General features: G+C 40.8%; 6 protein-coding genes across 6 annotated transcripts; 4 read left to right on the top strand and 2 right to left on the bottom strand.

The window, feature by feature from the left end:
* Window positions 1–29: 29 nt before the first annotated feature.
* VMA6 (H(+)-transporting V0 sector ATPase subunit d) lies at window positions 30–1067 on the bottom strand (the record flags this gene model as incomplete). The annotated part of the gene is made up of 1 exon (XM_037288919.1): window positions 30–1067. One exon carries the CDS (start codon window positions 1065–1067, stop codon window positions 30–32), a length of 1038 nt encoding a protein of 345 aa, XP_037144814.1.
* Window positions 1068–1358: 291 nt separating this feature from the next.
* COG8 (Golgi transport complex subunit COG8) lies at window positions 1359–2681 on the top strand (the record flags this gene model as incomplete). The annotated part of the gene is made up of 1 exon (XM_037288918.1): window positions 1359–2681. One exon carries the CDS (start codon window positions 1359–1361, stop codon window positions 2679–2681), a length of 1323 nt encoding a protein of 440 aa, XP_037144813.1.
* A 243-nt stretch (window positions 2682–2924) lies between these two features.
* On the top strand, window positions 2925–7619 carry TCB3 (Tcb3p; the record flags this gene model as incomplete). The annotated part of the gene is made up of 1 exon (XM_037288917.1): window positions 2925–7619. The coding sequence occupies one exon, from the start codon at window positions 2925–2927 to the stop codon at window positions 7617–7619; it is 4695 nt and encodes a 1564-aa protein (XP_037144812.1).
* A 246-nt stretch (window positions 7620–7865) lies between these two features.
* Window positions 7866–8375, bottom strand: HG535_0E01680 (uncharacterized protein; the record flags this gene model as incomplete). Its single annotated transcript, XM_037288916.1, has 1 exon — window positions 7866–8375. One exon carries the CDS (start codon window positions 8373–8375, stop codon window positions 7866–7868), a length of 510 nt encoding a protein of 169 aa, XP_037144811.1.
* Window positions 8376–8470: 95 nt separating this feature from the next.
* RPL6A (60S ribosomal protein eL6) lies at window positions 8471–9336 on the top strand (the record flags this gene model as incomplete). The annotated part of the gene is made up of 2 exons (XM_037288915.1): window positions 8471–8485; window positions 8821–9336. 2 exons carry the CDS (start codon window positions 8471–8473, stop codon window positions 9334–9336), a joined length of 531 nt encoding a protein of 176 aa, XP_037144810.1.
* Window positions 9337–9790: 454 nt separating this feature from the next.
* On the top strand, window positions 9791–11035 carry FPR3 (peptidylprolyl isomerase FPR3; the record flags this gene model as incomplete). Its single annotated transcript, XM_037288914.1, has 1 exon — window positions 9791–11035. The coding sequence occupies one exon, from the start codon at window positions 9791–9793 to the stop codon at window positions 11033–11035; it is 1245 nt and encodes a 414-aa protein (XP_037144809.1).
* Between the last annotated feature and the right edge of the window lie 1113 nt (window positions 11036–12148).

Raw genomic sequence — 12148 nt, 5'->3', positions numbered from 1 at the left:
AATTTTATAAAGTCAAAAATGGTTCAGTTTCAATAAACTGAAATGTAGTTATTTATTCTTTCTCTTTGATTCTGTGCGATACATTCAGCGATCCATGTAATATTTCTAACTTCCTGCTCTTTTGATTTCATCCATGACCAAATTGTACTTACAGTGAATTGTTGAGTAAATGCGTCCCTGCAAAGCTCCATTTCTAGCTTATAAAGATGATCCTCTAAATTACCGGACTCAAGAATGCCACGGTACTCATAAACGCTGTTGACAGCTGCGCTGACCGCTTCGAACTCAGAAGCCTGCGCTAGCTGACTGGTAGCTACAGGATAAAGCTGACCCAAATCGGGCATAAGTTCTCCTTTTAACTCAGGGTCGATGTCTGCACTTTGCAGAGAATTCAAAGATATGTTAATGCTTCTCCTATCGGCCTCAAATCCCAATAAAGTTTGCATAATCTCACGAGCAGGCTCATCGGTTTTCCTAGAGACAAAATTGTAGAAATCTTGTAGGTAAGCTTTGTAAAGTTTATTTCTGATAATTTCGATGTTCAAATCATCTAATTCGTCTGCTCTATTGAAGCAATCACGGAAGTATGGTGCTAAGGGTGTGTCAACTAACACAGTTTCATACAGAGACTCTAGATCTGTTGCAACGGTCAACGTAGGCAACGTATCAAACCAACCCAGTGGGTGACAACGTGGCAGAATTTCAGCTTTGTCACGGTCGTGTATAGTCCCAGTAATCATAAGCGCAACATTATCAATCATGTAACCATAGGTGATGTAGTCCAAAAACGTTTTAGTGATCCCACTGGATTGGTCCCTAATGTAGTTAAACTCCTGATATAGCTTGTCCGAGGCTTGCTCCTGAATTACAGATGTCGTCAAAGATTCTGGGGGCACGCTAGACAAAAAATTACCATAATCTGTAGAGGACAACTGCAATTTTAGATCCTCTAGAGTCTCACATTGTGTTAAGTTGATGTATTGGTTACCAGTTAGAAGTCCATTTCTGTATCCTCTAACGATCCCTTCAATGTATCCATTATCAATGTTGAAATATACACCTTCCATGATAGCGCAAAAGTACCCTCGAATCGAATGGAAAACACCGCTCTGAATAAGTTCTTTCCAAATTAAATGTACTGGTACGATTAGTGTGCAACAAGAAGGGGAGTTTCTTATTAACTGGTTGTAAAGCTATTCATCATGTTGCAAAACTGAAAAACTACCTGTCAGTCATTCTATACGCAAATTATAAACTTAATTCACAACACACATAAGGTTCAGACAGGTAGCTGAAGCTTGATTCATTCAATATTTAGACCATAGAGTGGGTCGCGCATGTGTATATACTAAGGCGTAATGGATGTGATTTTGATTGAAGTACTGGGTAGTGTGGAGCGACAACCACTGAGTAAGGCAGAGAAAGAGGAATGCCTTAAAATACTCGAGGAATCATTACAATCTAGCACTAAGAACTATGATGATTACTTTAGCTCACGGCCTTCGGTTGGGACTATAGCAGAAGATGTTGCCGAGGTGGACGCACAAATATCTTTATTCGAGAGGCAATTAAAAAATCAATTAGTGGGGGGGAAGGACATGGTTCTGAACATATTGCTGAACAATAATAATAATGCTAAATTAAAGGAAATTCAGAAAGAACTGGAGCAACTGTGGGAAATAGATAATAATGGGCCAGAAGCGGAAAATTTCGAAAGGTCAGCACCATCTGTGGATGACTTTCTGGGAGACGATAAGCCTACTGCTGAGAAGCAGGACGACGAGTTTCATAGAGCAGTAAAGAGATTGAAGGAAAGGGCTAAGAAAGAGAGCGATAGTCATAATTCTTCCGGTAATCTAGCAATGGTACTGGAGAACTTAAGCAACATCACAGGTCTCATGGAATTGCCATTCTTAGCAAGAACTTGCATTAAGACGGGCCACTATCAAGAAGCCCTCATGCTGTACACTTATTCAAAATCGCTACTGTTGAATTTTCCCAGTTCCTCAATAGTTCAAGACATATGTGCAAATATATCTAAGGAGACTCAAACCACGATGCTGAGTGGACTAGTTGAGCTTTTATCCACCAATGTTACGGTGATATCCCTGAAAAAAATTGTAAACTACCTGGTGTCCATACCACCTTTCGACGTTCCAAAAAAAGACACACTTCTGCGAGTCTATCTGCATATGAGATTCAAGTTCATCCAGAGTCAATTGGATCGCTTCTCCATTGTCGCAAATGCGAATAACGATTCACTTGCCGAAATGATGGTTAAAAGGAAAATTGAAGTCCTCAGAGAACACATACACATGTCTATCAGCGTTTTCATTGATACGATACAGCTCGAAACACAACCACTGTCTATACCGCTATACCAAGTCATAGCAGACAATACGAACGTCAAGCCATTGCCAACTAATCCCTTTATACTGGAGTTCATTAGCAATTGTATGAACTGTCTGTTGCAAGACCTTATAGAGGCAAACCTTCAAGGCAAGTTGAATGAATCCGTGTGTCTCCAGCTAGTATACTGCTCTTTTCGATTACATGATATGAATTTCAATTATCACTCATTGTTCTTAAATAAAATTTACGAGTCAGATATCTTTACAGTTGATTCACTTAAAAATGCCATTGAAAAGAGGCGAGAGCTTCAAATCAAGTATTCACAGTGAAACAAATAATGTATATATTCGAATATTTTTCAACAGAGATATCTTACCTGTGTAGAGGGTTTTTTTTGTACGCTATTATTTACGGTCTTGCCTTCCAGAAGGTTGAGGCGTCGCTTTTTCAGCAAAGAACAATTTTCGTAAAGAATCCCTAATAAAGAATACAATGAAACAAAAGGACATTTAGAACCAGTGAAGGTGAGGTTGTCATTGGAAGGCTAAGAGCATCGAACAATCTGTTGAAATATGATTGAGGTGTCTCCAGGCCAGGGACGTGAGGATCAGGCTTACATGCCCAAGAAGGGTAACGTGCACGCGAAGGATGATAAGAAAGGGCTCGCAAATAAGGTCATGGATGAATATGGCGAAGACCTTTTAGACAACCAGTCCTCTAGTAAGATTAGTAAGAAACTGGAGTCGCTCAAGGATGACGAAGACAACAAGAAAAACGACAAGCAAAACGAGAAATCGCAAAGTGCTGATGATGTTTTTGTTGCTTCAAAAGCTAGCAAGACTGAAAAACTACCAGCTCCTAACATGAAAGGATCAGTGGGCTCCTTTCCACTAGAAAGAATCCATCCCGACGATTTTAAGCGGGCCCCCCCAAGAGATCCAAATAAGTACGATACTTCTATGACGACACCCGGTAAGATGGACACTTTGAAGGAGTCTCAGATCGAAGATGCTATCAAGTCAGAGAATCCTGAGGTATTGTTCCCATGGAAGGCAATAGCTGGATTCGATTCATCTGGAACGAGCTCTTCAGGTGGGTCGAATGCTAGAGTGATCAAGGCGTATATTTTGGAAACTTTTTACAATGATTGGTACTCTAATGTTGCATTGATTAGTGGGACCTGCTTCGGTGCTTGGCTCTGTGGTTATATCGGAATGTCTTGGTGGCTACTAGGTTATATTTTTCTTTGTGCTGGCGCCGTGTTTGGCTCAGAATACCGTAGATTTGGTAGCAGTATTAGGGACGACTTGAAAAGAACTGCGATAGAAGAAACACTTTCTGATAGGTCAGAAACAACTCTGTGGATGAATTCGTTTCTGTCCAAGTTCTGGGTGATTTATATGCCGGTATTATCGCAACAAGTCTTGGATATAGTCAATCCATCATTGGTGGGCGTTGCGCCAGGTTATGGTATCGATGCTATCTCATTGGAAGAATTTACACTTGGCTCAAAAGCACCAGCAATCAAGGAGATCAAGTCCAACACAAAAGCTGCAAAGGACGTGGCTGAAATGATCTGGTCATTTGCATTTACTCCAAATGACGTTTCCGATATGACGCAAAGGGAAGCCAAACAAATGATCAATCCAAAGGTCGTAATGGGAGTAACTTTGGGTAAAGGTATTATTTCAAAAACTCTTCCAATTATCACAGAGGATATAAATGTTTCTGGTAAAATGCGTGTTGTACTCAAATTTGGTCAAACTTTCCCCAACATCAAAGTGGTCTCAGTTCAATTACTAGAACCCCCATTGATCGAATTTGCTTTGAAACCTGTTGGTGGAGATGCCTTGGGTCTTGATGTGATGTCTTTCTTGCCTGGCCTGAAATCTTTTGTTAAGACAATGATCAATTCTAATGTGGGTCCAATGTTGTATGCCCCTCACCATTTGGATGTTGATGTTGAGGAATTAATCGCCTCTCAAGCTAATGATGCCGTTGGTGTTTTGGCTTTAACAGTAAGTTCTGCCAAAGAGTTACAAAGCTCTGATTCTATCACTGATACTTTGGATCCATATATTTACTTCAAAACAGAAAAGCCATCGCCCGGTGCTCAAAGTGACATGCTTACCTCGATAAAATCAAATATTAAGGATCCAGTGTGGAATGAAACCAAATACATCCTGTTGAATGATTTAAATCAAAGGATCACTTTGAGCTGTTTTGATTTTAATGATGCAAGAAAAGACACGTTAATTGGAAACGCAGAAGTTAATTTGAAGCAGCTGACTCAAGATCCTGTCATGACGGATCTTACGACCGAGTTAAAGCACGGAACTCATACTAAGGGTAGATTGAACTACTCTATGCACTGGTTTCCAGTTATTCAAAAAACACCTGACGAATCATCTGATGCGATTAAGTATCAAAACAAAGGTACAGGTGTCACAGCGCCCAACGACAATAGTAGTGTATCCAGTTCGGATGAGTCTGACCAAGAGGATGTCGCCGCAGATGAAGAGGACGAGGATGAAGAATATTCGGACGCAGGTATTGTTAAATTAACTTTACAAAACATAAAAAATTTAGTCGAAACAGATATGCCATCTGGAACATTAAGTCCTTGCGCAACCTTATTTGCGGATGGTAAAGAAGTAAAGAAATTCAGAACGTTGAAGCGCATCAATGAGCCCTCTTGGGCAGAAACAGTAGAGTTGTTTATTCCTTCAAGGGCAGACTCTCGTATAACTTTAGAGGTTTACAACGACCGTTCAACAAGCAAGCCGTTACTCTCCAAGTATTCAGCCTCTTTGGATGAAGTCTTGACTTCTTTCTCATTAGAGCAGCAGAGCGTCAAGGGTTCTCCAAAAGGTGACATATACATGAACGCCGAGTGGAAACCAGTAAACATGACCGGTATATTCTCTGCTGCTAATACTATTCAAGACGCTATTGGCTTTTTGAGGTTACACATAAAGGATCTGAAAGTCATTGGTGACTTATCGGGTGTGGGCGATATTGATCCATATTTTACGATAGTGTATAACGGTCATATCGATTACAAGTCCAGCCACTTTTCAGCAGAGTCAAATCCAATGTTTAACAAGGTATTGTATTTCCCAATAACTTCTTCGAAGCAAAAGATTGTTGTTAGCACCTATGACTACCAAAGTATTGGAAAGGACAGAGTTATCGGCAGTGCCGAGATTCCACTTTCAAAAGTTCTTGAAATGAACCCAGAGACAGGAAGGCACGTTAGCGTTGATAAATCAAAAGAAAATATCAAACTTCAATTGGTAGATAACAAAAAGAGAGTTTCCGAGAGCTATGTCAATGTTTCACTGTCTTTCACCACAACCATTCCAGTTTATTCTCCTGAAGAATATGAACTTGTTCAAGAGAAGGAAAAAGAACTGAAGAAGAAGAGAGAAGAATTTGAGGAAGTACAAGTAGAAAGGAAAAATGAGATGGATAAACGTCCAAATGACTTTGAATTAGTTGAAGTGGAAGATCCATTTGAAGAGGAAGAAAAATCACTAACCAAAAAGGAAAGGCTAAGCATTGAAGAATTAATTGGACACAATTCGGGCATTTTATCTTTAGAGTTATTCTCAGCTAATTTTGCCAGAAAAAATTGTTTTTTACTAATGTATATCGATGAGATTCCCTACCCAAAATTCACTTCTTCCAGAAGTCGTAATGGAAAGTTGCCGGATACAAGCACTAGTTTTTTCGTTAGGGACTTGAAAAATAGTAAGATTATTTTTAGACTGTCTGAAAAACGTATTCCAAGAGAAAATTCGCATATTATATCTGAAGCTTCTTTTGAAACCCTTAATTTGCTACAAAATAGTTATGGAAATTCGTCAAAAGTTTCATTTGGTGGTTCCAGTATCGAATTGTCATGCTTGTATGTGCCATCATCCCAGAGCATTCCTGAATCTGACACTGTTCTCGATACAGGTTACTTAGATTTGAATGTAATTTCTGCCAGTAACTTATTGTCCATGGACAGAAATGGGTATTCAGATCCATTCTTTTATATTTTTATTGATGGGGTGGAAATTCACAAGAGTAAAATTGTGAAGAAAACGCTTTCACCTGTATGGAATGAAAAAATCAAAATACCAGTCCCTTCAAGAAGTAGGAATGATGTCGAAATTCGTTTGTATGATTGGGACAGAGCTGGTGACAATGATTCATTAGGATTCGTCTCATTGGATCTTTCTAAAATAAAGCCAAAAAAGAAGGAGTCCTGGGAATTACCGCTTGACACCCAAGGAACGATCAAAATGGAAGGTGTTTTCACAGCTTGTTATATGAAGCCTCCGCTGAATGCAAACCAGATCAAAAAAATGAATTTTGCATCGGCAACCTTTAACACAATTTCAGGTGCAGGACTTGGGACGGTGACCGGTGTTTCGAACGTGGGATTGGGTTTGGCTACAGGAGGTATTGGTGCAGCAACAGGGGGTCTTGAACGGGCTACAAGTGGTTTGGATAGGGGCTTTGATAAAGGTGCAAAATTCTTGAAAAGTCCTTTTGGACACGACAGTTCCAAGAAAAAGAAAAAGCAGAGCCAAGCGAGCCACCCGATTCCCTTGCCCGAATACGAAACTCGTGGATCTTCTGACGCAAATCATCGTAAATCCTTAGGTTTTGCAGAAGCAAAGGCATCCTTAGATATCGATAGAACCGTTCCAAACAATGAGTACGCAACGGTTCAAAATTTGGACCCTAAGACAAAGTTACCAGCCGGTGACTCAAATTCATCCCCTCAGGATGCACGTTCAGCATCAATCACGAGTAAGGAAAATACACACACGAGAAATGTGTCACAGGCCAGCTCCTTTGCCCGCACCTTGGCGCCAAACGGAACGTATCGCGGCACGGCAACAATCATTGGCGCAGAGAACTTAGGTAAAGCCATTCAAATTAAGGTCTCGTTGGCTCAAGGCGGAAGATTGAAAAGTATCTACAGAACTAGAACTGTCAAAGCAGACGAAAAAGTGATTGCCAAATTTGATGAAACATGCTCTTTCAAAGCTTCACCGGAGGCTAATCTGGTTTTCGCAGCAATTTCTCACCATAAATTCACCAAAGATAAAGAGATCGGCATTGCTCAAATCACGTTGAATGATCCTCAAATACAAAGGGGCGAGCAAATAGCAATGAGACTTGCGGACGGCCGTATTCTCTTTAAGTTGGACTATGGAGCAGACGAAGATGTGCCTCCAGTCCCAACAATTCCTGAGCAATATACTTGAACTCCTTGTTGTACAGATAAAAAGACGTTTAAAACACGTTCAGATGCAACCGGCATCAGTCTACATAGTTATAAAATTTGTATTGAACTGACATAACTAACAGAAGTCGACATTACTTTCTCTTGTTGGATGGATTATCCAATAATTCCGATGACGATCCGACATTTCAAATGACTGTCCAATTATAGCGCATCCGTGCACCCTGAGAAATGGAACAATGTACGGGTGTTTTATTTCCATTTTTTTTCAAAGTGCTGGAGCCGAACCGGACACGCGGCGGCAGGTAGCATGCCCAGGTGGGCCCCAGACGAAGACGGCAACCTTCGCCTTTGGTTGTTCACCGAAGCTCCCTCCAGGATGAGAGTCGAGTCCCAGACGAGCAGCTGAGTCTACGTGAGTGCAGACCGACGTCTTTCTGGTCGTGCTGGAGCGAAGGGGCTGGAAGGGGGCTGGAAGGGGGCTGGAAGGGGGCTGGAAGGGGGCTGGAAGGGGGCTGGAAGGGGGCTGGAAGGGGGCTGGAAGGGGGCTGGAAGGGGGCTGGAAGGGGGCTGGAAGGGGGCTGGAAGGGGGCTGGAAGGGGGCTGGAAGGGGATTCTGCGCTGGTGGCCTCCTGAGCGTAGGCAGCAACATCCTGGACAAGCAGTTTCGCTGGGCTGGGAGGGTCCGTCGGTTGGTGTGGTCGATACCGCAAGGCAGAGAGACAGATGCTCGCGAGTTAGTGAATACTGGAATAGTTTGGGCATTGAGAGCATGCATTCTATGGCGAAAAGACGTAGATATTGAGAAAGTACTTCGGAATCAGTTTAGTCGTTGAAGTAGCTCGAATCAATAAAGCATATCTAACCAACGAAATGAGTGCCCAAGCAGTATGTTCCATGTATACTAAAGCAGTGACAGACCACTGATAATGGAGGAAGTGCGATCTTTGATTGATCATACCAATATTATGCAAGACTGTGGTGGAGGAAAAAATGAGATATAGAGAAGGAGTAATGAACGAGGCAGCATCCTGGAGGTGGTAAAAGTATATGGATCCATCTGCAGGATAAGGGGAAGCTCTTTTACTTGAAGTACAGCGATCGCAAAACAGAGAGGCACTACTATTGCTTCCGCCTGAATATTGAAGGGTCTCTAAAATGTCACTGATGCAAAATTGTTAATTCACAGTTTACTAACAAGATGTATTATCTTTTGAAAATAGGCTCCAAAGTGGTATCCATCTGAAGACATTGCAGCTCCAAAGAAGACCAGAAAGACTTCTCGTCCACAAAAGTTACGTGCCTCTTTGGTCCCAGGTACTGTTTTAATTTTGTTAGCAGGTCGTTTCAGAGGTAAGAGAGTTGTCTACTTGAAACACTTGGAAGACAACACTCTATTGGTTTCTGGTCCATTCAAGGTTAACGGTGTTCCATTAAGAAGAGTGAACGCTCGTTACGTTATTGCTACATCTACCAAGGTCTCTTTGAAGGGTGTCAATGTCGAGAAATTCAACGTTGAATACTTCGCAAGAGAAAAATTGACTAAGCAACAAAAGAAGGAAGCTAACTTATTCCCAGAACAACAAAACAGAGAGGTCAAGGCTGAACGTATTGAAGACCAAAAAGTTGTTGACAAGGCTCTTTTAGCTGAAATCAAAAACACTCCATTGTTGAAACAATACTTGGCCGCTTCTTTCTCTTTGAAATCCGGTGACAAACCACATTTGTTGAAGTTTTAAACTGTTAAGTCGTGTTAAAAGGGGTAGGACTAAGAATCTTAATATTTTCATTTTTCTATTTCAAACTCTATAACTAACTGTATACAAAATAACATGAATTCTGTTTAATAATCTACATCATATCTACCTTCCTCTCACTCCGTATATCCCGACACGAGGAGTTTACGGCTCATCCTGATTGTTGGAACATGTCATACAGATAATGAATACCAACATGCCAACCATACAAGAGGCCACGATTACTTCCGGTTCTCTCTTTTTCTTCCTTTACAAAATATTTCAAAGTGCACACGTTTCTTTTGGCAATTTCTGATTTGAAAATTTTTCAGAAGGCATCTATCTCATCTCATCGAAATTGTAGAAATGTATATATAAGTCAATAGTGGAGCTACTACAACTTGGAGGGCTTTATTTGGGTTAACGGGATATAGCAACTAGCAAAAAGTAACCAAAGATGACAGAACTACTACCAATTGCCACCTACCATTTAAATGTTGAGCCTTACTCTCCTACTCCGGCAATTGATGTTACAATGCCAGTAACCATCCGTTTAACTATGGCAGCTTTAAACCCAGAGGCTTACGATGATGAAAAGACACCATCTACATTAAGAATAGTCAAAAGAAACCCAGATTTTGATGGTGATGAAGACGATCTACTGAACGGCGATTACGATGAGGATGAGATGGATGACGAAGAAGAAGAAGAAGAAGAAGAAGAAGAAGAAGAAGAAGAAGAAGAAGAAGAAGAAGAAAAGAAGCCAAAAAAGAAGAATTCTAAGAAGGACTCAAACGAATCTGATGATGAGCTTGCTGATGAAGATGTTGACGCAGAGGATGATGTTGACGACGAATTTGAAGAATTTGTTCTATTAACCTTGTCACCAAAGACTCAATACCAACAAGCTATTGATATCACAATTGCTCCAGAAGAAGATATTCAATTTGTTGTCACAGGCTCTTACTCTATTTCTTTGAGCGGTAACTACATCCAACACCCATTTGATACACCCATCGCTGACGATGACGATGAAGAAGATGAAGACGAGGAGGACTACGATAGTGATGAATACGATCTAACTCCAGATGAAGATGAGATAATTGATGACGAACTAGATGATTTGGAAGAAGCCAGTGACGTTGAAAACAAAATTGAAGAATTAATTCAAGAAGATGAACAAAGAAAGAAGGGTAAAAAGAGCAACAAGAGGAAACAGGAAGACGAAGAAGAACAAGAAGAGCAGGAAGAACCAGAAAACAAGACAAAATCAAAGAAGGAATCCAAGGAGAGTAAGAAGGCTAAAAAAGTTGAATTCAAAAAAGATTTAGAAGAAGGCCCAACAAAGAAAGCAAAGCAGGAACCTAAGACCAAAGTCTTAGAAGGTGGCGTTGCTGTTGAGGATCGTACTGCCGGTAAGGGCCAACAGGCAAAGAAAGGGTCAAGAATTGGAATGAGATATATTGGTAAGCTAAAAAACGGAAAGGTTTTCGACAAAAACACAAGTGGTAAACCATTTGTTTTCAAACTAGGTCATGGTGAAGTCATTAAGGGCTGGGATATTGGTGTTGCTGGTATGAGCGTCGGCGGTGAGCGTAGAATCATTATTCCAGCTCCATATGCTTACGGTAAACAGGCTCTACCGGGCATTCCAGCTAACTCAGAACTTACATTCGATGTCAAGCTAGTCTCTTTGAAATAAGGACCTCAAGAAGGCTAAGCATTTATAACTTTAAATACTGCTATCATATTTAAGTAGAAAAACCGGGCTGATTTAAGTATATTTGGCGCGCAAGTTCCCTGGAAAAGATTCCTTTGCACAATTCGCAACAAATACAGTTCGGCAAGAAAAGGTGGAGAACTCAATATTGCTCAAGTCAGAAACAAAGCTTGTTTCAACTACTCAAGCATATATCTGTATTGATTCTTAAGTTCGCTAGTGCTTCCTCTCGACGCCAGAACGTCCGTGTCGTTATATTAGCCGCCGATACGATTTCAGGCACAAGGTATTAACTTTTTGTGGTAAGAGATTTCTTTACAAAGGACTGTGGTTTCGCCATCGAGAAACTGTCTGTCTGCACCCATTTCGTCGCTGTTTTCTGTTGCTGCTCGCAGGTGCTGCTTCCTCTTGCGTAAGAGAGATTAACGTTTCCACCAGTTTTGGACAATCGCATTTTTATCAGAGATATCAACTCGAAAAAAAACCACTGAATCAAAGCAGAGAGTTCCCGATCTAGTGTCTGCCATTTTATCGATTTTGTTGTTGCTTGACCGATACGTTTTATCGGCAAGCAAGGTAGTAAGGCAGCATAAAAGAGTGCATCGCTCTATACGTTGTATTGGCTCGTTCATTTAGAGCTCGTTTAACCATTTGAAACCGATTTTCCCAGCCCTATCAATTCTCGAAAATATCTTAATACCATTCCAGGCAGGTTCGGTGGACATACAACCAGTCTTCGCTTCCGTGGCTGTTCAACATATTGGATTTATCACTACTTTCCCTAGAGTTAGTGCAGTGAAGCTAGAATTCTCAGGATTTTATCGGCGAGGAGCAAATACCTTGAAAAACGATCAAGTAAAGAGAGAATTGATATATCTCAATTGTATTCTTCGATATTTGCACTTACCTTGGAAAATTTACGAATAGGTAAGGTTGAAAATTTTCGCTTGTAGTCGATAATTCCAAAAGAGGTTTTCATCTGATTGATCATAAATAAGTGGGGAGAATTCATTATAATATCAAGTCCTCTGATCGGCTTGAATAAACACAGACGAGCCATAAAATCATACCTTAGTTGCGCTGTGAAAGCTCTCA

Source organism: Zygotorulaspora mrakii, chromosome 5 (assembly GCF_013402915.1).
Source record: "Zygotorulaspora mrakii chromosome 5, complete sequence".
Classification (NCBI taxonomy): Eukaryota; Fungi; Ascomycota; class Saccharomycetes; order Saccharomycetales; family Saccharomycetaceae; genus Zygotorulaspora; species Zygotorulaspora mrakii.
The sequence above is the reverse complement of the archived record's forward strand: the minus strand, read 5'-3'. Positions and strand labels throughout refer to the sequence as shown.